This window comes from Molothrus ater, chromosome 1, assembly GCF_012460135.2.
Source record: "Molothrus ater isolate BHLD 08-10-18 breed brown headed cowbird chromosome 1, BPBGC_Mater_1.1, whole genome shotgun sequence".
NCBI lineage: Eukaryota > Metazoa > Chordata > Aves > Passeriformes > Icteridae > Molothrus > Molothrus ater.
The window spans coordinates 69146315-69169559 of NC_050478.2; the positions used below are offsets into that span (position 1 = coordinate 69146315).

The 23245-nt window shown below is 40.2% G+C and overlaps 1 protein-coding gene across 1 annotated transcript in view; it reads left to right on the forward strand.

Moving 5' to 3' along the window:
* DUSP22 (dual specificity phosphatase 22) overlaps window positions 1-23245 on the forward strand; it is a 43551-nt gene that overhangs the window by 12698 nt on the left and 7608 nt on the right. Inside the window, exons 3-5 of the mRNA XM_036406403.2 lie at window positions 1174-1256; window positions 17029-17078; window positions 22382-22456. Coding sequence (XP_036262296.1) covers window positions 1174-1256; window positions 17029-17078; window positions 22382-22456 — 208 coding nt within the window. The remainder of the gene's footprint in view (window positions 1-1173; window positions 1257-17028; window positions 17079-22381; window positions 22457-23245) is intronic.

The window sequence follows — 23245 nt, forward strand, 5'->3', positions numbered from 1 at the left end:
TTTGTGATGTAGAGAAGGCATTGAAACGTTATAGTAAGTGGATAAGACGACCCGAGAGATGCTAATTGAACTCTTGCATGTACATAAAGAACGTACAGGTGATGCTATTATTTTTGTACCTAGAGAGAGCCGGTTCGAAACCTTTGTGGTCAGTGCTCTCTTTTTGTGTGCAACCAGGCTAATGTGAAAAGATTGTATGGGCAGGTTTCGAAGGCAGGTGTTCCCATCACAAAACCACTGCTGTACTTACCGTGGTGTGCTGTGCCATTCTTAAGCAAAAAGGTCAAAAGTAGATGGGCACAAGCTAACTTCTACCTGTATTGGTGGTTCTTTCAGGTTGTTTTTTGACCTGCTGATAGTTTAGTATGGGGAAAGTTGCTCACTGATGACAGATAGTCTATTTTGCCCTTTTTTCTCATAGAATCAAGCCCATGGTGTTGCCGTATCTAGCATCAAATTTTCAGTCACCTCAGTTTTCTTTCCAGTTTTGAATGTCTGAAACCCCTTGGTTACAGGTCTAGGAACCACCTTTTCACAACTGCACTTCCTTGCTGTAGCATTTTGCTTTTTTATACATTTGATATATTTATCACCTGTCTCTCTTTAGACTTAAAATTATCATTTGTATTGGCTAAATGCACATTTTTCTCTGCTGGTTCACCGAAAGTAAGAATCTTGTTATCATCGTGGCTTGTCTGCAGAGACCTCAGTTCAAGTGATATGGTTGGCTTCCCTTCTCAGACCTGGATATCACAGGGTCTGTTTCCCAAGTGAAAATGTATTCCCTGAAGGGGGATTTGTGGGTAGAGAGGAGGTCAGATATTTCTTGTACAGCTCTGAGTGCATGTTCAGATGGCCATCACCTGCACACAGGCATGCACAGACTTACATTTCAGATGCAAAATACATGAAACTTCTGACTTGAGAACACATTCCTGAGTCACTTAAGCTTGGTCTTTATATAGTATATAATTTGTTTTGGAGTTAGAAATGTGTCTTCCCGTTACCCACTCTGATGATGGTGTTCTAGAACAGCTGCATTTGAGGTTTTGCCTGACTTTATGCAGCTTCAAAAGGAAATGTATCAACAATAAGTAACTTTTCAAGGTGCACAATTGAAATGCTATTTCAAGAGATTAAAAAAAATATCTTCCTTTTTTCCCTCTATCACAGATGCCCGAGATGTAGAGCAATTGAGTAAGAATAACATTACGCACATTCTTTCAATCCATGACAGTGCCCGCCCTATGCTTGAGGTAAGAGTTATGGGGGACTCCACAGTAAATCATTCCTTTGCAGTTGACTGTCACAGTCATCTTGGGGTTAATTTTTTGTTCTGTGCAATTGATGTTTTGAGACTGATTTTCTTGAAAGCTGTAGTTTTGAGATCCAGCCACAGGTTTTGTTGTTGCTGCTGTTATAGCAACAAGAAAAGTAACTGACAAGGGAAAAGAACTACACTGTCAATCTGTATAACACAATAATGAGATTATGTTATTAATTTAATAGTAAAGGTAAGTTTCGTTCTGGGTAGAGTTTAAGCATCACATAAACAGCATTCCTTCCCCAGTACTAACCCTTCTGTGTACTTGGGCCCCTTCCCTTTATGGCAGATGAGTTTGCAGTCTTTTTCTATGTGAAATGGCCTTATTTAGGCTTGGAGTGTGGGAGGAACCAGTGATCCTCACATAATAGATCTAAAATAGCAGGGCATCTGTAGTCTTCAAAACTTTACATAAAGTATTATTCCCATTTTACTGAAGGGAAACTCATCTGAAGACCTGTATTTACTGTGTTATCTTGAGCAGGGAAGGAGCTGGGAACAGGATACAGGTCTCCTTTGTTGGAATGCTATGATTTCTTCTTTACACCAGCTTACCTTGGAGGGGAGTCTGCCTGGGCTTTGCTACATCTTAAAATCCAGCTATTTGATTTATGTCAGGAACTATTATCCTCTAAAATTTGTTCGTTCCTTCCCTGCATTCCACTTCTCATGAAATGTGGCAAAATCGTGGGTAAGGCAGTAGTTGGTATTAGCCCTCATATGCTGCTGGGAATCTCTGCTTTTCTTTTTCTTCATGCAAAATGTCTCCAGTGATTTCAGTTCTTAAACTACAGAATTTCCACTTCTCCCAGGCAAGTCAATAGGTAAGCCAAACAAGAGGTGTCCCCCAGTAGTCACAGTCAACCCCAATATCAAGGTAATAGTAAACTCTGGGTTGACCTTGAATTTATAAATGTGCTGCAGCAGATTTATAAATGTGCTTCATAAAATAAAATGTGCTTTAGCTGTTGGCTTTGTTACACTGTCAATTTGACTTGTGTTGTGCCTGATGCTTGTTAAGTCTGAAACAGACTGAATTTCAAGAGTGCTTTTAGTTGAAGAGATAAACATTTGTGCTGAGTAAAGGAGATGTCATGTTGCCTCTAGGGTGCTGGTCTTTAAAATGAATGGAATTTTGTTTTGTTTTATCATATTAGAAAAGTAGGAAGACAGATCAGCTGCATGATACAGATCAGCTGCAGCCTCAGGCCAGTGCTTCTGGTGGTGGTGGTGGTAGTTTTGGCAGCCCACACACCACCCCCTTGCTTGTGGTGATGCATCTGTTTGTGAGGCTGCATGGTAAATAGAACTGGGAGCTTTTGTGGTTTAAATATAACCAGGGCACCATTTCTTCCTTTAGTTACCACCACAAAAGTCGTGAAGGATTATGTTTACCCAGCTCTGTTCCCAATCTGGTTCACAGCAGCGTCTCAAAAGTAACAGTGGCACATGAACAACAAACACGTGAACAGTGTAACTGGTTGAGGATGGACTTGCTTTAATCACCCCTGCTTCCAACCGTGCCTTCGATTTTCTCTGCATACAGTATAGTTCCTTTAAAACTCCTCCCCAGTTCCTAAAGTAGTGTAAGGATTTCAAATTCCATTTCTTTGGGAGCTGAGCTAATTTTGATTACTTTATCAGTCATGGTCTTACTGCGGTGATTGTTTGTGACTGAATGCTTCTGTTCAGGAACAAAAGCCTAGAAAACTTTTGCTAGGTTTGGTTACTTCCTTTGTTATTTACATCTGTGCCAGGTTTTAGGTGGGTTTGTTTACAGCTTGTGTGTCCACATTGTGCTTGGGGATTGTTCTCATGTCCACTGAAATCAAATAGAAATGTTTTCCCTATGTGTATCCCTCACCACCTTTCTCACCAAATTTCACTCGTGGAAAGTGATTACTTTTTGTTCAGAAATCATTTGATGTTATTCAGACTTCTAAACATGCAATTGCGGTGATAAGGAAATATCTTTTCCCTGAGATTCCCTGTTTCATGTGTATGCATTTATGTGAATGCTGATCACCTGTAAAAAGCTGCCTTTGCTTCTGCAGTAGTTGCCTTTGTCTTTAACTAAGAATATTTTATCTCCAGAATTCCCTAGTCCTGTAGGAGATGTAGGAACCTGTAGGAAATTCTACAAATAATTCATTAGACAAAGCTTTCTGTGCATGCTAAGGAGGGTAAGTGTTTTTTGATACTGAAAAGCCAGTACTGTATTAGTAGCATGTTATCAAAGAGAATTTGGTCTTTTCTGCCTGTGTATGGAACAAAGAATATGGATGCATACTTTAACTCAGAAGTCACAAATTAACAACATCTTGCTTGTCAGATTTTGAAGTTTCATCACTGTTTTGATGCAATAATACATCTGAGTGGAGCACTTAAAGTGGTTTATCAGAAGTACTGATTCTATACACAGTGGGTCTTGTGGGTAGAGAATGAGAATGCCTAATCTCTCTTTGTCATTCATAGTCAAAAATGCAATACTCAAGAAATGGAAACAAACATCAGTCTGTGCGATGAACACCAACTTGCTATGGATTGTAAAACTGTTTTCTGCTGTAGTAACTCGAGGCATTGTCCCTCTCTGTGATGTTACAGACTGTTTTTACCTGGTAGTTTGAAATGCTCACAGTACCTTTTAAAAAGTATGCTTTCCTGTGTGACTTAGGTTTTGGGTATAGGTTGCTTCAGTTCCTCCTAAGTTATAAGCTATTAGAAAATGATTGAAGAGTTTCACAACAAAGTATTATATTGGTTAGGTTACATGTGCCTACTGAGATATACTTAAAAAAAAGTTTTCTTACAGAAATTTGCTTTTGGACATTATCTCAATCACCATTTACAAACCCTTATGGATGTCTGATTCATGGTGGCTCATAATCAAAGTTTCGGAAGTCATGAGTACTTTCAAGCTGGAATAACAGGAAAAAGTAGGTATAAAATTAGTTGAATTCTAAGACTTCTTACACCTTTAGACATGGCTAGCTTGCATTAAGTGAAGACACAGGATTGTTTGTAAGACTTCAAGTGATTTACACTGGAAGAAATTGCCAAAATCTGGCCTGAACTATCTTGCCATATTCCATATTCTTTAGTTCTTTTGCATAAAATGTTTCAAAGAAGTTTTTCCTCTAATAAAACTGACTTTGAAATATATTCAGAGAGCATTCTAAGGCTATTTTTCCAACGAAGTGTACCAGTATTACACAGGATCTTAAGCAATTTGGTGAGAATTTTGTAGTTTAAAGATGCATGTTTATACCTCCTGTGATACAAATATCTATCTCATGGAAGCCCTATGGGTAGCAGGTAGCATGTCCAAGAGAAAAGGCATGCCATATGGAACCAGGTTTGTTATTTCAGATGTAATGAGTGAGAGCAGTGTCCAGCAGCACCATGTGTGCTCCCTCAGATGCACAGGAGCAGCAGCCTTGGTGAATCAAGTTGTTTCCTTCAGAGCACTTTGGATGGCTGCCCATGGGACACTCACAGATGTTTTATAAATCCACATAAGAGCCATGAGCAGAGAAGAGTAATTAGGTTTCTTGCCACCTGCTTTTTCTATTCTATTTCTCCATTAGTTTAGGTTTTAAGATTTCTATTCAGAATATGAGACACTGAAAGGTAGATGGGGAAATATGTCTCCAAGTGTGCTTTAGATAATAGCTTGTCTGGCAACGACCTGTAGGATCCATCCAACAGGTTGTCTTGTGTCTAGGCTTCTGTAAGGCCTTTGACATGGTACCCCACAACATCCTTCTCTAAATAGTGAGATGAATGTGATGGCTGGACTGTCTGGTGCATGAGGAATTTCTTTTATGGTCACATCCAGAGGGTCAATAGCTCAATGTCCAGATGGAAACCAGTCATGAGTGGTGCCCCTCAGGGGTCTGTATTGGAACCACTGCTGTTTAATATCTTCATCAATGACATAGACAGAGGGATCGAGTGCACCTCAGCACATTTGCAGATGACAAAAGTTTTTGTTCCAGTTGCTCGAATTAAGGTGTGTAAAGGTAGATCTTGTTAATCATAACAGAAGAATATGGTCACAGGTCCACTGAGGTGTTTATCTCTGGATTTTCGAGGTGTTTAACCCTCTTCTGGGGTTTATATGGAGATGAATGTGGGCCCAAACTAAATAGACTGTTGATGTGGATTGTGCAACAGCTTGAAAATAGCTGCATCTCATTCTGGAAAGTGTAGGCTGTGGTGGACAGTCATGTCCAAGAAGCTGAATTTACAAGCATTCTAATTCATTCTCTCATTATTCCTCCCCACAACCACAGGTTTAAATGCTGGTAGAAGGAAGAATGCTTCCTCTGCTGCATTGGGCAGTGGTTGCTGTTTGCAAAGCAGGAAGGAGGACAGTGTGAGGCCTGGGAGAGGGAGGAGTACTGAGTTGTTCTTGTCAAACAGGTGCTCAGACCCAGTCCCAGGGAGGTGTCATCCCCAAAGAGAGGCAGGGATGGATAGGCATTCTGTGGGTCCCATTTCTGTGTGGAAAGTCCATATCGGGTCTGTATGTCATTGTGGCTGGCAAATGACGTGTCTCAGATTCAGACTGGAAGGAAGCAAGACTTTGAGTGTGCGGGTTAGTAATTGCTGGAATATATTTCCAGAGGTAAAGGTGGGTTTTCTCATATGCTTCATTTTTGTGTGGAAGTTGATTCAGATGAGGCTGGGTTGTAGCAGTCTTTACACTTTGCATTTTAGAGCTGGAGCATTTCACAGTGCTCGGTCTGTCTGAGACATTTTGAGGTGCCAGTTGTGGTGACTGTTGTGAGCATTGCAGACACCTGTCCATCAGTCAGGAAATGGACTGAAACCAGCAGCTTCTTTCTCACAGTCCACCACACATTTGTCAGTTGCCAGTAATTTTGCTGCTGCTCTTGACCTGCACCAGGGGTTTGATCTAGTAAATGTATGAATGCCATTACCAGTCGCCTGTGATTGTGGAGTCCTTTGGCATTAATTTATTTATAGCATTATCATTGTCAGATTGACTCCTGCTGTGTCACAGGAAGCTTTGATGCTGCACTCATCTGGTAGACATCATAACAATCACAGTAATGTTGATTTTAAATTAACAAGAGTTCATGTGGGCATGCCTGTACTGTCCCCTGTCACAGAAGCTCTCAGTTGTTCCCTCAGTTAATGAGGAACTGCATTAAGATTAGCTTTTTGCATGTGTGGTGCCTCTGTATGTACGTCAGTTTTCTTTCTTTGTTTTCTGCGGCTTCAGAATATTTGTTTGGTTTTTATTTTCAGTATGTTGATCTTTTCCCCCTCATTCTGCAGAATTGGCCAGAGCACCCTAAGAGGACAGTTATCTGTTTTTCCTTTGTATTCTGATGCCATTAACAATATCATCTTAATCTGGTATGTGCTGTCTCCAGAGCAGTGGTTTTCCCCTCTTTTTTCCTGAATTTGACTATCTCCATAAGTGTTGATATGGTGAGTGGGTGGAGGCATGGAGAAGGCAGAGAAAAGCTGGTTGCTGACTGAACTACTATGTGTGGTTTTGAGTAGCACAATATAAAAAAGACATTGAGTTATTGGAGAGTGTCCAGAGAAGGGCCATGAGTGTGGTGAAGGGCCTTGAGGGAAAGCCATATGAAGAATAGCTGAGGTCACTTGTTCTGTTCAGCCTGGAGAAGAGGAGACTCAGGGAAGACCTCATTGTGGTCTTCAGCATCCTCTGGAGGGGAAGAAAAGGTGCAAGTAATCATCTCTTCACTCTCATGACCAGGACTTAAGGAAACAGCATGAAGCTGAGTCAGGGTAGGTTTAGGTTGGTTTTCAGGCAAAAAGTTTTTCACCCAGAGGGTAGTTGGGCACTGGAACAGGATCCCCAGGGAAGTGGGCACCAGTACCAAACCTGTCAGAGTTCAACAAGTGTTTGGACAACACTCTCAGGGAACTTGGTGTAGTTCTTGGGGTGTCCTGTGCAGGGCTGGGAGGTGAACTGGATGATCCTGATTAGTCTCTTCCAACTTGGCACAATCTATGATTTTTAAATCTCTTTTGTCCAGTCTATCAGTTTGTGCAGCCTGCACAACTTAAATGAAATGTAACTTTGGAAGTAAAGAACTTCTCAGACAGGTTGTCTTATAAAGAATTTTAAATACTTTTTTTTCTTTTCAAATTCTAAAATTTTTATTCTAATAGAAATAGGGTTTCAAAAACTTAGTCTGAAAGGGAACTGAAAGAGCACAACAGTTAAAAAGCTCTGTGATGATATTTTAGAAAAATCTTTCATACTCCCTGAGTAAACAGTCAAATGCATTAATAGAATACAGGTAATGAAAAGATGCTGTAACTGGAACAGAACCAGTAAGTGTGAGGAATAGAAGTTGTGGAAAAATAAGGATGCTGTGGAGGAGATGTATAACTTCTCTGCACCAGATTAATCACTGCTGAATGCTGTGATATACCTGTTTCATAAGGTATTAAGGATGAGAAGCTTGCAACTGGGGAAATCACAAGAGGAAGTGCTGAATCAAGATTATGAATTAAAAATAAAGTGTACAACTGGCTGCTAAATTCAGACCTTTGGAAGATAGTGAGGAGCTAAATGAACACCTATGAAAAACTGAGAAATGTTTATAAGATAAATGGTCATAGCCTGAAGACCTGGTATAGATAATGGATTCATACCAGCTTGCATTAAGATATGGAATCTTGCTTCATATTTTTCAAGTCTGGCTGAATGTTCTAAGTCTTAATTCAGTTTTAGCTGAGCTTGATAATCTTGCATGTTTACCCATGATCTTTAGACTATACATGTGTGCTTTTTGAGAAAGCAGTCAGCTGTTTTAGAAGAACTGAAGTGGCAGCTCTGGCACAATGCAAGTAATCTGGTTAGCACAGTTTGTGGATTGCAATTTTGCAGCTATTTAGGTTCTGACTATAGAAACCTATAATATCTGCAGTTAGCACTTAATGTGATAACTTTGGCCTTATCTCCTTTAAGTTTTCGAATTCTTTCCTTCTATTCCAAGTTTGGGGAAACTTCTTTCTCTCATGGCTGCACTTTCTGGATTGAGTTAATATTTTTATGTGTATGTATAACAGCAATTACCCTAAAAAAAAGAAGTCCTGTGTTATGTCCCCAGTTTCCTCACCTGATAACTTTGGAAGTGCTGAAAGCTGCCTTAGTGATTTATTTTGTAGTTATAGATTCAGAGAATGGCTTGGGTTAGTAGGGAATTTAGAGACCGTCACATTCCAGCCCCCTGCTTTGGACACTACACCGGATTGCTCAGAGCCCCGTCCAGCCTGGCCATGAACACTTCCAGGGATGGGGCATCCACAGCTTCTCTGGGCAACCTGTTCCAGTGTCTCACCCTCACAGTAAAGAATTTCTTCCTATATTCTAATCTAAACCTACTCTCTTTCAGTTTGAGGTACTTTTCCCTTGTCCTATCACTACATGCTCCTGTAAAAAGTCCCTCTCCATTTTTCTTGTAGGCTCCCTTCATGGACTAGAAGGCCACAATTAGGACACCCCAAAGCTTTCTCTTTACCAGGCTGAACAATCCCAATAGGAGAGGTGCTTTCTTATAGGAGAGGTGCTCCATCCCTTTAAACAAACATCTCAGTAGCCCTTCTCTGGACTCTGTTCCAGCAGGTCCATGTGCTCCTTGTTTTGAGGGCCCCAGAGCTGGATGCAGCACTCCAGGTGGGGGTCTCAGCAGAGCAGAGCAAAGGGGCAGAATCCCTTCCCTTGCCCTGCTGCCCACACTGCTTTGGATGCAGCTCAGGATGCTGTTGGCTTTCTGGCCACTGAGTGCTCATGGCTGGGCTGTGTTGAGCTTCTCATCCAGCAGCACCCTCAAGTCCTTCTAGGCAGGGCTGCCCTTGATCTGTTCATCCCTCACTCTCCGAGGCCTGTCCTCACAGAGATAGTAGTCCAGAAAGCATTTGTCTGGACTCAAAGGCATATCACTGCTTAACATGAACTAACTAAAAAGGGAAATACTGGGAAACCAATCAGCTGCAATTTTTTTTTTTAAACACAAAACATCAACATATGTTTATTCTGGAGAGGTACTGCTCGGGAAGTGGAAACAGCCAATCTGTTAAAACTGTATTGCAATATTGGATAGCATGCAGAAGTCTTGAACTGTAAAAGGCCTTTCATAGATGAAAATTGCATCTTGATGACATGACAATTAAGACCCTGCTGCGTATCACTGGGCAGCATGTGCAGGTTCTGTTGTCAGTGAGATCCAACCCAAACACTTACAGGAACTGTTAAACAGGAAGATGGTAAGACAGCCTTCAAAATCAGAGGTGCTATTATCATATAGCAAGGTCATGGCTGTAGTATAAAGACCAGCTCTACAAATCAATAATTGAGCCAAGTTGGACTGTTGCATTTCCATCCGTAGCACTAAACTCATGTATCACCAGTGTTAGAAGCTGTTTGGTTTTCAGCCATTGTGTTAACTTCAAGAGAAAGTATACAAGCACTTCTTCTAACAAAAACCCTTAACTTTCCTCTGATGTTTCACTGTCTTTTCATGGTAAAGGTTTCCCCTCATGAGATGTTTCAGAAGACCACACTGAGCAAAACAGCTACCATTTTTCTTTCAGGTGTAGCAGCACCAGATGATTCTAGTTTGAAGTAATGCCCTGTCTGGGGCATTGATTCTGCTTGTGAAGCTGGGAGCTCTGACTAATTTTTCAAATATTACCCCAGTAGCCCACTAAGAAGCCAACAGACTTGCACAAAGCAGCTTTTAAAGTGTGTCAGGCCAGGCCTTTATGATGGGGTCCTCCTGGCAGAGGCTGCTCTGGTGATGCACTAAATTAGCTCATAGTTTGACTTGCTCATCACACATGAGCTGTGTCAAGGGAAGCACATTCCTGTCATGGCAGGTGGCAGGGAGGAGAGGATGAGGACTGCTTGGAGCTTTCAGTGGTGGGCTGTTTGCATGAGGGATGTTGAGACCAGTAGATGTCTGGTGTTTTTGATTGCTTGGTTAACCAGAACAGGACAAGTGCTCTGACCTGCCTCTGCAGAGGACATGATGTGGAATGTGTTAACCCACACTTCTAATCACAGAATCATAGAATGGTTTGGGTAGAAAGGGACCTTAAAGATCATCTAGTTCCAACCCCCCTGCCATGGATGGGCAGGAACACTTTCCACTAGACCATCCAATCTGGCCTTAAACATTTCCAGGGATGGTGAATACACAGCTTCTCTGGGTAACCTGCTCTAGTGTCTCATCACCTTCACAGTAAAGAATTTATGTTTAGTATCTAATCTACACTTCCTCTCTCTCAGTTTGAACCCATTGCTCTTTGTTCTGTCACTGTATGCCCTTGTAAAAAGTAAAGTGAGCTTATTCCAGAGGTGTAGTGATCGTGTTCCAGCATTCCCTTAAAGAAAGAGGCAGTTGTGATGTATTGTTTTATTGTAGCACTCAGGGACCCCCTTGAGGGTTCAGGGATAAGTGTGATTGGTAGTGCTCAGATATGCCCTGACATGCCTGGGAGCTTGAATAAATCATGTAGTTAAGACAGACTAACAAAGTCCTTCCTCTCAGCTGAAGTCCTGTAAATACTCTTGGTATGTCCTGAAGGAGATAAACCACAATTTAATACAAAGCCATTAGTGTTTTCTCCCACTCTGCATTCTTTCATGAGACAGGTTAGAACAAGAATTCAGGGTTAGAATTAGAAATAATAACCACAGCTCTGTGCAATTAAAAAAAATCGTTAAATTTTCAACATTTGCCTCTTTTAATTTTAGAGATGGGGAAAGAGGGTTTTCACAGGACACTTTCTATTTGTGATTGGCACATTCCAGCTTTAAGGAGCTTTTCAGTAGTGTCACTGAGACTACTTCCTAAGAAAACTATGAACCAGCATTGTAAAAAATTCTGACATTGTATTATTCCTGATAGTAAGAATGAAACATATGAATTCTATTGCAGAAGCATCCCATTTGCTGCTGTTCACATTGTTCATGTAATCCCAATTTTGCTTATAATATTTTTCAAAGCCAAACCTGAGTGTGTTGTTCGCTCAAGTCAATTAGTGGTTATCCTAGGCTGAAACACAAATGCATTTTCTATGAGTCATTAATAAAATCAGCACTAATGGTGATTGCTACAGAAAGTAACTGAAAGGACAAACGGTTGAACGGTTTTCAGTTTAGCAGGTTCAGTTTGGTACATTACTGGACTAAACCCTTTATAAACTCTCATTGGTTTGGCTTGAGGAAGCTTTGTGCCGGCTGTTTCCCACTTTAGCTTTTTTGCTGAAATGCCCCTAAACAAAAATAAGTCCTCCTGTCCTCATCTGTTGATGTGACGACTCAAATTAACACATGGTTTTTGACTAACCTGAAAGAACTTGCCAGGTGCTGGAGGTTTTCTATTTGCATCTTGGTTCACAAATACAAGTTTAGGGTTTTATGTTTAAAAAAAAATTCTTGGAAATCGTTGATGGTATCTTTACATAAATTTAAATAGAAAAGTTTAATGCCAAAAATACAATATTGCTCTTTTTGAACTTTTTTTTACGGACCCTTCCCCCTACTCTTTGCCCTTGGAGAGCAGAAATTTTGTAATTTGATGTTCTTTCCCCCTCTCCTCAACTTTTAAAATCTGACAGTCTAGATTCAGGCTTCCAATGCTAACTAGAAGCTCAGAAATGTATGTACAGCAGTGGCAAATATGATATTCTGAAGACCATCTGTAAAAACATTACTGGAAAACCCACTGAACATGAAATGATGAGTAGCATTTTTAGTCCTTCTTATCTTCGTGCAAGCTGTTTTGTGAGTGCTCATTTTATATAAGAATCACTGGGCAGTTTCCGTTCACATATAAAACACATATTAGTATAGTTAAGATGTAATCAAACTGATTATCATTCTCAATGACTTCAGAATATCTTTGATCTTTGCAAAGGAGCAGCCATCTGTATAGGTGCTGCATTTGTCTTGCAGTACTTTTTGCACTTTATCCTGTTCCGAGCTGAAATCGTTCTTGGTATTGTACAATTGAATTTGTGTGTGCTCTGCAAAGGTCCTGTTTTCAGTCATTGATCCATTAGCTGACATTTAGCTGACATAAGCTGGCACTTAGAGATATGTCATTCTGCTACCGCAAAATTCTACAAGTTCTTTCAAAAAAGCCCAAATGCCAGTTTTTACAAATTTAGTTAAAATGAAGTTGGAGTTTTAAAAATAAGATTCTGTTTAAGTAGAATAGAGAGAGAGTTTTCCCTATACTAGACTGTTGTGTTCCTGAGCACTGAATGAAATACTGGATTTAATAGCAAAGATGTAATTATCTTTTTAAAAAACTAATGATATTGGGAGAGTCTTGTTCTTTAGTCTTACTGACTTTTCCAAATGTGACAAAACTGTTCAATTTCCAACCTTAGTAAATCAACCTCTAAAATAATTAGAAGGTTGAATATTGACAGTATTCCATTAATACGTTATTGACTGTAGTGTAAGGCTTCTGCATATATATGTATGCACCTGAAATCTGGTTTAATCCCTTGATCTTCACTGCAGTAGAACTGGCCTATTAATTCCAGAATCTGTGATGAAAGTGTTGTTGTTTCTCAAACAACAGTGAATTTTAGAAATTTTACTTAACTCTCCCTTGTTTCAGCTTTGACAATCTTGAAATCTGAATACTTGCCATAGTTTTGTTAGCTCTCACTGTATCGGTTTAACTGCAGCACTCAGTTTCAGGGCCTACGAGAGAAATCTAGTTTTGGTGGTTACTCTGCTGAAACAGAAAACAAAAAAAGTAAATTATATTTTATTTTACTGGGGTTTTTTTTTGGGACAATGATAACAGGTTACATAACCAAAAGAAATGGAAGCACTGCTTTTATTTGATGGGGGCCTCAGTTAGGATCACCATGTAAGTAATAAGCAAAAAGTCTGGGGGGGGTGTGTGTGTGTTGGAAGGTAGGGGTGTTTGGTGGTAAAGGTGATTGATGAAGAAAGGAAAGTGTGCAGTGATTTCAAAGTAAGAAGTGGAAAGTAGTAGTGAATTGAGATAAGCAGAAAAATGCTGTGTTCAGCATCTCATTGCCCTAGGAGCTTGGGTTTGTACCCATTCCATATGTTGGGGATGTTATATTACCTAATAATATACATAGATTCCGTGTAATTAAAAAGGCTGGAGCAATAGATTTTAATTGGATACTCTGAGGAAAAGTGTGTTTGGAGAGATAAAGCATGACTGAAATAGCTGTCAGCTGAAGAAATTTTCAAATAACAATATATATGTAAGAATATGCAATAAATAAAGGGGTTGTTTTACTTTGTATAGGATTTTAAAAGGTGTTCCTCTTTTCATCAGTTTTTAGGCTTTGCAAGCTTTTCCCTTTGTTTCGAATAAAAACCATGTTTTGAAATGAGCTGCTCTGTAGCATAATTTGGTGTGTGTAGGTGAAGTTGGCACAATACCTGTTTTGAGTTGTTCTGTCCTTCCTTCACTGAATAATTTTACAGAATTGTCATTCTTAGGCAACAAAGTGTCCTTAATTTAAAAAGATGTAAATAAAGACTTCCATATGGTTGGCGTAAAATTTGTATTTGTCTTTCCATCTTTATTAATATGCCATTTTGGTTCAACTGGGATATTGCACCTGCAGCTGGATTCAGGTTTATTTAATGAAACTGCTGACTAGAGACTAATTTGGAGCCTGTTGAAATTTTCACAAGAAGCTGGTTTTAACAGTCTTTGATTTAGCTACTCTGTTGTAGTCACTGTTCCGATGATTGTTGTCACCTAACATTTTATGCTTCGCAGTTTGAGAATGGCAAACAAACTGCTAGGTAAGAAAATAGTGGTGTTTCTGTCTTCCTTGCATGCTAGTACCCTATATTATATGTTGTAGGTAGCTGTTTGTTTGCTTGGCATAAACTGTTCTGCTTGGGAGGTCCCTTTGGGACAGTTCTTCGACAGTACCTGCAGGTTATGTGCACAGGAAAGACAGTAGTGTCTTGGGGCACAGATATACAAATATTGTGATCCTGGGTAGTTTTTTTTCCAAAAAGAGTCACAAACAGCAGAGTTCAGCAATTGTGTCTTCCTATTGCTGATATGTTTAAAAAAAAAGAAAGTCTATACAGTATGTGTGAGGAAAATCTAATTGCAGCAATCAACGTAGGAATATCTACACAAAAAATCCTGAGTCTCGTGTATGAATACCTGCTTCATACAATTTTGTAGTGATGTTGTATTTCAAGTATACAATTATGATGAATGGTATTTGATCCCATTATTGTAATTATTATTTCAACCAAGAGAAACAAAACTAGATGGTAGGGTGGGATCCTCAGGAGTTACCAACTCTGGCCAAACTGTGTTTGGCTTGAAGTTGCTGAGAGTTTCACTGTTGATTTTTGTGGGAGATGGGTTAGGTCACTGCACAGTACTTTTGAAATCCCACCTCTAACTATTTCTGAGTTGAGTGTGTGATTATTTCCTCACAGGGAGGAGTCCATCACCACAGCCTTCCAAAAACACAGGTGATATACATCAGTCAAAATACCAAATTCCAGTAACTTAAACCATCTCCTTTCTGAGAAGATTTATTAATAAAGCTAACAGGCTGATGCTGAGCATTTGCAAGCCCAGTAATGAAAAGTGTGCTGTGGGCTTCGCTGGAAGTTGTAAATGCTGAAGATGTCCAGGATCAGGCTTTGGATGAGCCATTTGGGACCATGTGTGGTCTATCATAGGCTGGTTTCATGCTTGCTTGCAGTAGTTGGAACTAGCCAGCCATGACAAAAAAAGGAACATTGCAGGTCTTACATTTGTGCTGGGTGCTACTTCTGCTTTTAGAGTGAGCACAATCTGAAAGCCCCTCTGCACTCGGCCTGTGCCATGGCTTCTGAAATCTGCGGAACAACTTGCGTCAGCGTGTGCTGGAGAAGAGAACAGAACCTTCTGGCACGTACTGCACTCCAGAGCTAACCCATCTCCTGTCCTCAATTTTCAATTTTTCGATGGTATGGAGTTGCTAGAGGTGATGGGGAAAGATTAGCATGTAAATTTACTTTCGGGTCTCAGGCCCTTGTTCTACTGGAGTGACTCACTTGAAGTGATACTAGTGTCCAACACAGAGCTCTCAGATGTGTCATACAAATGCTTATTATTGTAATTAATCTGTCAATATAATTAATTATCCTTGGCTCAGCAGCCTATCGATATACGTATTGCTGCTATGCTCTCTTTCTAAATGAGTGTATCTATATAAGTTGTTCTGGATCAGCTTTTGGCTGTGGAGCCCTCCTGGTTTCCCACAATGTTTCTGACTGTTTCTGATTGTTTCCTACAATCTCTCTGACATAGTGGTGAAGTTTGTGCACCTTGCAGGGGTGTGTCATGGTGCTGGGGTCAGGATCTCTTGTAAAAGAGCTATTTGTGCAATGGCAAGTGAAGGAACAAAGTATATATAGCGGAAATATGGAGGGGTTCCTGAGCCAGCGAAGCAAAGGGTTTGTAGATAATGCTGCCTCAGGTAGCCACACACTTGAGCAGTATAAATTCCTCTTCTTTCCCCAGCTGGCAAATAAAATGCCTGGTGGGTGGCAGATTGTTCCACCTTGTTGGCAAAGCATCTCTTGTACATAAATCTGCGACTTTCCGTGTGTGGTGTTGAACATGTTTATGTTCAACATAAACATGATTATTTGGATTATTACAGGAGTGTGCATTGTTACAAAAGGATGGATTTAGTTGCATTTTATAATGACCCTTTTGCTTGAATTCTTGTTTTTACAAGTGCATCTGAAGAAGTCATAGCTCAGCATCTGAGGAAATTCAATAGAGTTCCCTTGAATAATGTAGTTTTGTGTGTCTGAGCTGCAGAATGTATTCTGGAAATCCTATTGGAGAAGTCACCTAAATGTGCTTTCAGAATTTTTCCATTTCTTAACAGTCATAGGAGCAAAAAAACTTTTGAAAATAAAATGACAGTTGAAATGAGCATTGACAATGCAAAGCAGTAGTGTAGGATTGTAGATGTGTTGTTTTAAATATATCCAGTGACGTTTTTAATGCATCAGAAATGGTTATCTAACTTCCCTACTTGATCTGGTAACTTATTATGATAGCTGACTAAGAAAGAGAGGCTAACTTTGTGGAAAAAAAGTATGAGTTTTATGGTTGTCCTTCTTGAAGGTTTCCAAAAATAAAAAAAACCAAAGTCCACAAACATGTTTCTTCTCTGTACCACAAACATGTTTCTTCTTTGAAATAAATTTTGTTTGGTTTATCAACTGGGTAAAGAAAAATGATTGTGTGAGTTTAAAAGAAACTGCATATCACAATTTCAGGCTGTAACATCTGTTCGGAGAAAGAGAAGGGCAGGAGAAAATGCAGCTTCATTTTCCTAGAAATGTAAGAACAATTGTGTTTTTAGAAAGAAGTTTAGATCTTTTTCGTATAGATGCTCCTTTTTTTAGAAGCTCACTATTGAGCCTTGGGAGATGCATAACTAAGCTATATGCTGGCGCCATAGCAATGTGAAAGCAAGTCTTTTTAAATCTGACTGTATAGAGATGATCTCTGTCTGAATGATGGTGCTGCTTCCTCAAAATCATTAATATTCCACCAGTCTAGAGCAGGACTTGTGCTGTGATGGATGAATGTGTTTAACTTGAATCTTTTCTTCTCATACCTTTTTGCTTCTTTACACAGGGAATGAAGTATCTGTGCATTCCTGCTGCTGACTCACCCTCACAGAACTTGTAAGTATTTTTTAAAAGTAAATCACAAAACCCCAGAAATCCCATGATGCCTATTTTAAAATTTGCTGAAAGCTCTGATTCTGATCTCTAATGAGTATTACACAAATGTGAGGTCTAATCCGTTAAGAAAACACAGTAACACTTCATTTCACCCTGCTTTTTGTGTGTGTTTGTAGGAGTCTCAGTATGTAAACACTCTTGATTTGTGGCCTTAAACTTCAGGAATTCCTTAGTGAATCTGGGCCTAATTCAGTCACAGTTTATTCTAGCCACTGTTTTACTGTTTTTGTAAATCTTTGTGTTGTTTGGCTCCTTTTTTTTTTTTTTTTTTTTTTTTTAGTGCCAACTGCAGCCATTAACAAAACAAAATATTTGAAAGATGTTTGAAGCCTGGTGCCTCAAGGGTTGAAATAAATTCCTCACAGTGGGCCTTCAAAACAAAATCCCTGTATGCAAACTACTGCTGTGACAATCTGCTGGGGACTTCTTGAACCTGCCTCAGAAGTCCCTGCTGCTCTTAGTATAAGCTGGCGTGGCAGGGAGTTTTCTGCCCTGCAGTGACTCTCACCTTGAGGCCATAGATACTGCAACTAGGGTGCCAAGCCCTGCTCTTTCTCATCTCTGCTAAAGTTCATGTAACGCTAATTGATTTACCCTGGTTTTAATTGAGCATGGCAAGTCTTGATTCCAAAGAGATAGCAAAACAAAAGAACCTGGATGGTGACCAGCTCTTTCTTCTAGAGCTCACTGTTTATGTTTGGGAGAGGTGAGGGGGGTTTCAGCCACATCCTGCTACCAAGTTTTGGTAGAGAAACAAGTAGTGGAAAGAGGCCTGCTAGGTACAGAAGGAAGTGCAGCACTGCTTTTCTCTTGTATCACAGCAATTTTCTGGCTCATGCTTTTGGGAGATATTTTTAGAGCATGTCTTTCTCATACTCTAGAAAGATTCCAGTGTGGCACTTGATGTGTGATGATTTGCCTTTTCATTCTGCATTTCTGTCATGATTTTAGGGGAAGGGGAAAAAAAAGCACCACACCCCACCCGCAATAAAAAACACCCTAATCCCCTAAATTTCAGGTCTGTAATGAGAAGGCAGAGAGCTAATGCCTTTGTCATGGACAACTTCCATGGCCTTAATCTTTAGAATAAAAATAAATACATTGAAAGAAGTATCATTTTGGGAAGGAAAGCTAATATGAGGTTAGAGGAAAACATTCACACGTCATTAACTGTTCATTGGTTTTTTGAAGTGTGTAGCATTTTCGACAACATTTTCTAAATCTGCTTCCTTTGTTAATAGAGATCAATTGGGAATGGGAAGAGAAAGAATGGCATTTATGATGAACATTAATCAATGTACCGTTCCCTCACTGTTAAATATCAAGGAGTTATATTGCAAAACCAGCTCCTGTGCTCGAGCTGTCTGGCACAGTACCAAGGCTCTTAAGGCTTCAGTAAGAAGATAGAATATTTGCATGAGTATTGTTTCTGTTACACTGCAGGCATCTAAAATACTTGCTTTGGTATCAGGTGGTTGCAAGCAAACGTCATTACTTCTAATACTGATACATTCAATCACTTAAAATAAAACTTGATGAGTAACTGATTTTTCTTCTTTTACTTTATACAGTCCAGGCCTTCAAGTAAAATCAAATCATGATGCTCACAAATAGCACCATCACTTGCTTTGCACATGCAGTCTTCTGAAAGAAAGAGGAAGTTCTTTTTGTTCAGCCTGTGAGGACTGGATGCAGTCTTATCTAGGAGTGGTTAACCATACTGCCTGTGCCCACTGTGGAGGGAGGGATGGCTAGGGAACAGGAAGGGAATTGGTCCCTCTGCAACATCTTTGCATGTCTACCCTCTTCTTAAAGAAGGATTTTGTTGGTTTCTTTCTAGGGAGAAAAAAACAACCAACCAAGCACAATCCTGTATTGCAGGTCCTTGTGTTCTCTTAGCAATGAGCCCATCAGGCACAACTGATGGGGTGCACTCTGCTCTCTTGTCTGTTTCCCAACAGCAAGGACCAACTGGAAGCCTTTTACCCACTGAATTTTGGGACTGTGAGCTCTTAATGCACTTCAGCTCAGTTTTTCTGAAGGAAACCTCTGGTTTCTTGTGTATATAATGCACATTTAGTCCTAGAAAACTTGTTTAGTGGAGATCTTTTCCTGAGAGGGATGACTTGCCAGGGAAATACAGCAGGAATTCCCCTGTTAGCATGTGAGTGTTCACTAAAGTGTCTCAAAAGCTTTATTTTACTCCCCTGTTCTGCCCCTAGCAGGCATAGGGAGAAAGCAATTGCTTTTCAGACTCAAGGTACTTCCTAGATGTTAAATCAACATCTGGTCTGTGAGAATTTTACCTTGGGCCAGTAACTGCTCCAGAAATGTCATCCTCTATAGAAGTCATCACTAAAAAGTTATTTCTATATATATAAAATAAAATCTTCCTTTCCTACCCTGTTCCAGTTAATTGTCTTTGGCTGCCTGTTTCTAAGGAATTAACATCCAATAGTCAGGTGGTTAGTGGTGATAATGCAGAAGCCAGATGACCTATTAAGAGGAGAAAATTTTGGTAGATTTTTTTCCTTCTACATCACCAAAGCAAAGAAACATCAAGATGCTTTGTCCTATCTGATTTGGATGCTGTCTTCTTAACCTTTGTAAATCTTTGTAGAAGTCTAACTAGCAACAAATGAAAATATAGCTCTGGTATCATAACTCTGCTCTTGGTCTAGTTTTGAATTATGCAGCGTGCTAATGCGTAAGTGCAGATAACTTCTACATCATCCTGGTAGGGGTGTTGTACTGGTGCTTCTTCCTGTGGTGTTTTCCCACTGTAAAGATGATGCAGTTCAGGACCCAGCTTTCAGCTGGGAGATGCAAGAGCCAGATACCATGCAATAAATTGTCCTGAAGTCCAACAAATGGGCTGCAAATCAACATATTTGTCAAGTGCTTTCCTGTTAGAGATGATAGTCAACTGTTCTGTGGTTAGTGTAAGACTTACCATTCTCTTCTTTGTGTCTGGCACTTGCCACACAGCTAACTGGTCCTCAATGTTAGTTTTCATCTCAATATGGTGTTACCATAACCTTGAAAATGAGTTTAGGCAACTGTGTCTGCTGCTCCAGAAGAGACCCTGATGCCATAGGGCTGTGGAGGAGTACATAACCTCCTTTTCTCTGGCTCAAGGTGAGGAGGGGCCAGGGTGCTATAGAGCAGCACTAATTGTAGATGTATTTCTCTTCTCATTTTCATGAATGCCTGTAAACACACTTGAAAGCACATCAGAAGACTGAGCATCAGCAGTGAGGAAGGGTGAAGAAAACTGGGTGAATGGAGTTCACAATGTTTACTACCTTGCAAAGGTGTTATATGCTCAGTCACAGATATTTTTCAAACCAGAGTGTTGAAAGTGTCTTACCAAAACTTGTGTGAGACCATTGAAACAAATTCACTGGTGCATGAAGCTGCCCTCCTGGCCAGGTTTTCTAGAGAGAAAAAGAAAAGAAGATCAGGTCAGATAATACAGACCTAACCAAGCTGCATCTGAGTGAATTCTTTCAATCTCTGCTAAGCTCTTCATTGTGCAATAGCAAAGCCTCTTGCACATATAGCCAGAGATCTCATTTGTCCTCTAAGTTTGTTTACGTGAAACCTCTTGTGCTCCCCTGGCAGACCTGAGCACCATGATTTGTTAGAACTCAGCAGTGACAGTGGTTTGGCATGGCAGTCTGAGTACACATGCATTTGTAAGGCTTTGTCTTCATTTACCCGCATGCTTCATCAGTTCCTTGAGAAACATAAAAGCCTGAGTTGACCTGCTGTCCTAAGGCTTGGGAGTGCATTGTGCCTTGAGATTTTCCAAATAAGCTGCTGAGGTCTTCTCCAGCTGTGTTTTCCATGTTGTATCCAGCGATGCAGGAACTGCATTGGAAAGGGAGTCCCGTGCTTGGGAACCTTTTTGTTTATTCCAGTTAGATATCCTTGCCTTTGCAAGTTCTGCAGTCAGTGACACTCTGCATCAGTGTTGTCCTTCAGGACAGGAGTATTTACAGTATCAGCAGCTGCACTGTTAGGCAGGAAGGGAAGCTTCCTTTTATGTGGGTATTCCTGATTTTTGTGTGGCTGCTGGTGCTGGGCTGAGGTTTTTTTCTGTTACCCTTGTGGTATAATATTCACCCAGAAAGGGGAAACATCTTGAATACAGGACGTTGTGTTTCATGGGTGTTGAGCGCAGTGTGCTTTCAGGTTTGACCTTGCCAGCAGGCCTGGCAATGACTGCCCCCTAAGAACCTCTTTCCTCTGCCTGTGTTGCCTCTATTGCTGCTGCTAGTGAGCTTGAATTGCAAGAGCACTCAAAGGCCACTGTGAAATCCATCTCTGCTGAGCTAAGAGGTGCTGCTTGCACCTGTGGTAAACTGCAGGCAGCGCCAAAGGCTTTGCAGGTGGAAAGGCAGGGTGAGCAACTTGGAACTGGAATGCAAAGAGGCAGTGCTGCATATTCACTCATGATGACAGCTGCCTGCTTGCTGTCCTTCGCTATGCCCCACTTAAGGGGCACAGTGAAAGGGGTGTGTGTAAAGGATAATGAGATTATAAACCCTAAAGTTTGCAAATGGAGTCTTCTCTGGGTTTTGTCCTCTGCTGCTTTAAAACGGGTGGGCTGTAGGCTGACGCCCTGAATGTGGGCAGAAGGGGTACTGCTGTCTGAAAGGAAAAGACTGGAAGGAACTTAAGAAAACAGGGCTTGAATTGAGATTTTTTTCATAGCAGAGACAAAAGGAAGTGATTTCACATAGCCAAGCAGAAAGTCTTAATGCTTAGACATGCCCTAGCACATGGCTTGAAGGAGGAGGTAGAGTTAGAGTTAAGCATGAGTTTGGGTAGCAGGTAGTGTCTCTTTGTGAGGGACATTATGTCTGGAGAGCTGCTCGTGCAGTTGTGCTGGATTCCACCTGACATCTGAGCACACAAGGACATGTGAGGTCAAGTCACTGCTTTAAAGAAGAATCAAACACAAACTGAAATACAGACTTGACAGTCATCAGAATAAAGTTTATCACACTGTAGTGCCTAAAATACCAGTTTCTTACTTGGATAGAGTGGCAAATAATTTATGCCAGTGAGTTCTGTGTTTCATTGGCAGACAATAACTTTTACTTTGTAAGACCTGTATTCAGTTCTAAATTCTAGAAACAGTGTGAGGTGAGCTTTCGGATATATTTCTTTCTTTCTAAGTAGTGATTTTACTAAATGCAGCACTTTCTTTATCCTCCTTCTGCTTTTGTTTTCAGAGCAAGGCATTTCAGAGAGAGCATCAAATTTATCCATGAGTGCCGGCTCACAGGTGAAGGCTGCTTAGTTCACTGGTATGTATACTGCTCACTAAAAAAACTTTTTAGGGGTTTCTCTACCTTGATTTGGATGTTCATAATTTTAATAAATTAGTGGTCATCTCCCCTCTGTAGCAAAATCCTCTTGGACTGAATTGCTTCCTTTATTCAAAAAGCCCCAGAAGATTCACAAATGCTTTTAAAGCCTTATGCTAGGACTTTCGAGTCTCTGGGGTGGGCAGCTGCTTGGAGAGGAAAGGAGCCCAAGAAATTATTCTTGACCTTCTCTTATCAAGCATTTTTGTAGGATTTATTTGACTAGGAATGTGTTGGCTGAAGACATACTATTTATTTCTCATCATTTTAATCACTGTATTTCTAAATGTGATTTCCATAATCCTAATAATTTGATTAGTTTCTCTAACAGCTGTTTTGGTGACTTCAGAGTTGTTAAAAAAACCTGTTTGAACAGAAATTGATTTTTTCCCCTCTTTCTTTTCCTTAAACTGCTGAACATTCAAATGTTGCATTTGTTAGTAGCAAGACCCTGATTGGAGAGACGCTCCTGGGACTGTAAAGAATAGAAAAGGAAATCCCACCCTGGGTTTTTTCTTGCTCTCTGCTATTGGTTGTGGTGTTTGTACTGTATGTCCAGAGGACATATCTGAGTCTATATCTGGAATCAGAGTCATCTCATGATTTGAACACTGGACTTGTACACAGGCCCTGAGTATAAATCCTCACTTTGCTATTGACTCATGACAGGGCTATGCATGAGCCATTTGGTTAGTCTTGGTGTATGGAAAACAATAAGTAGAATAAGTA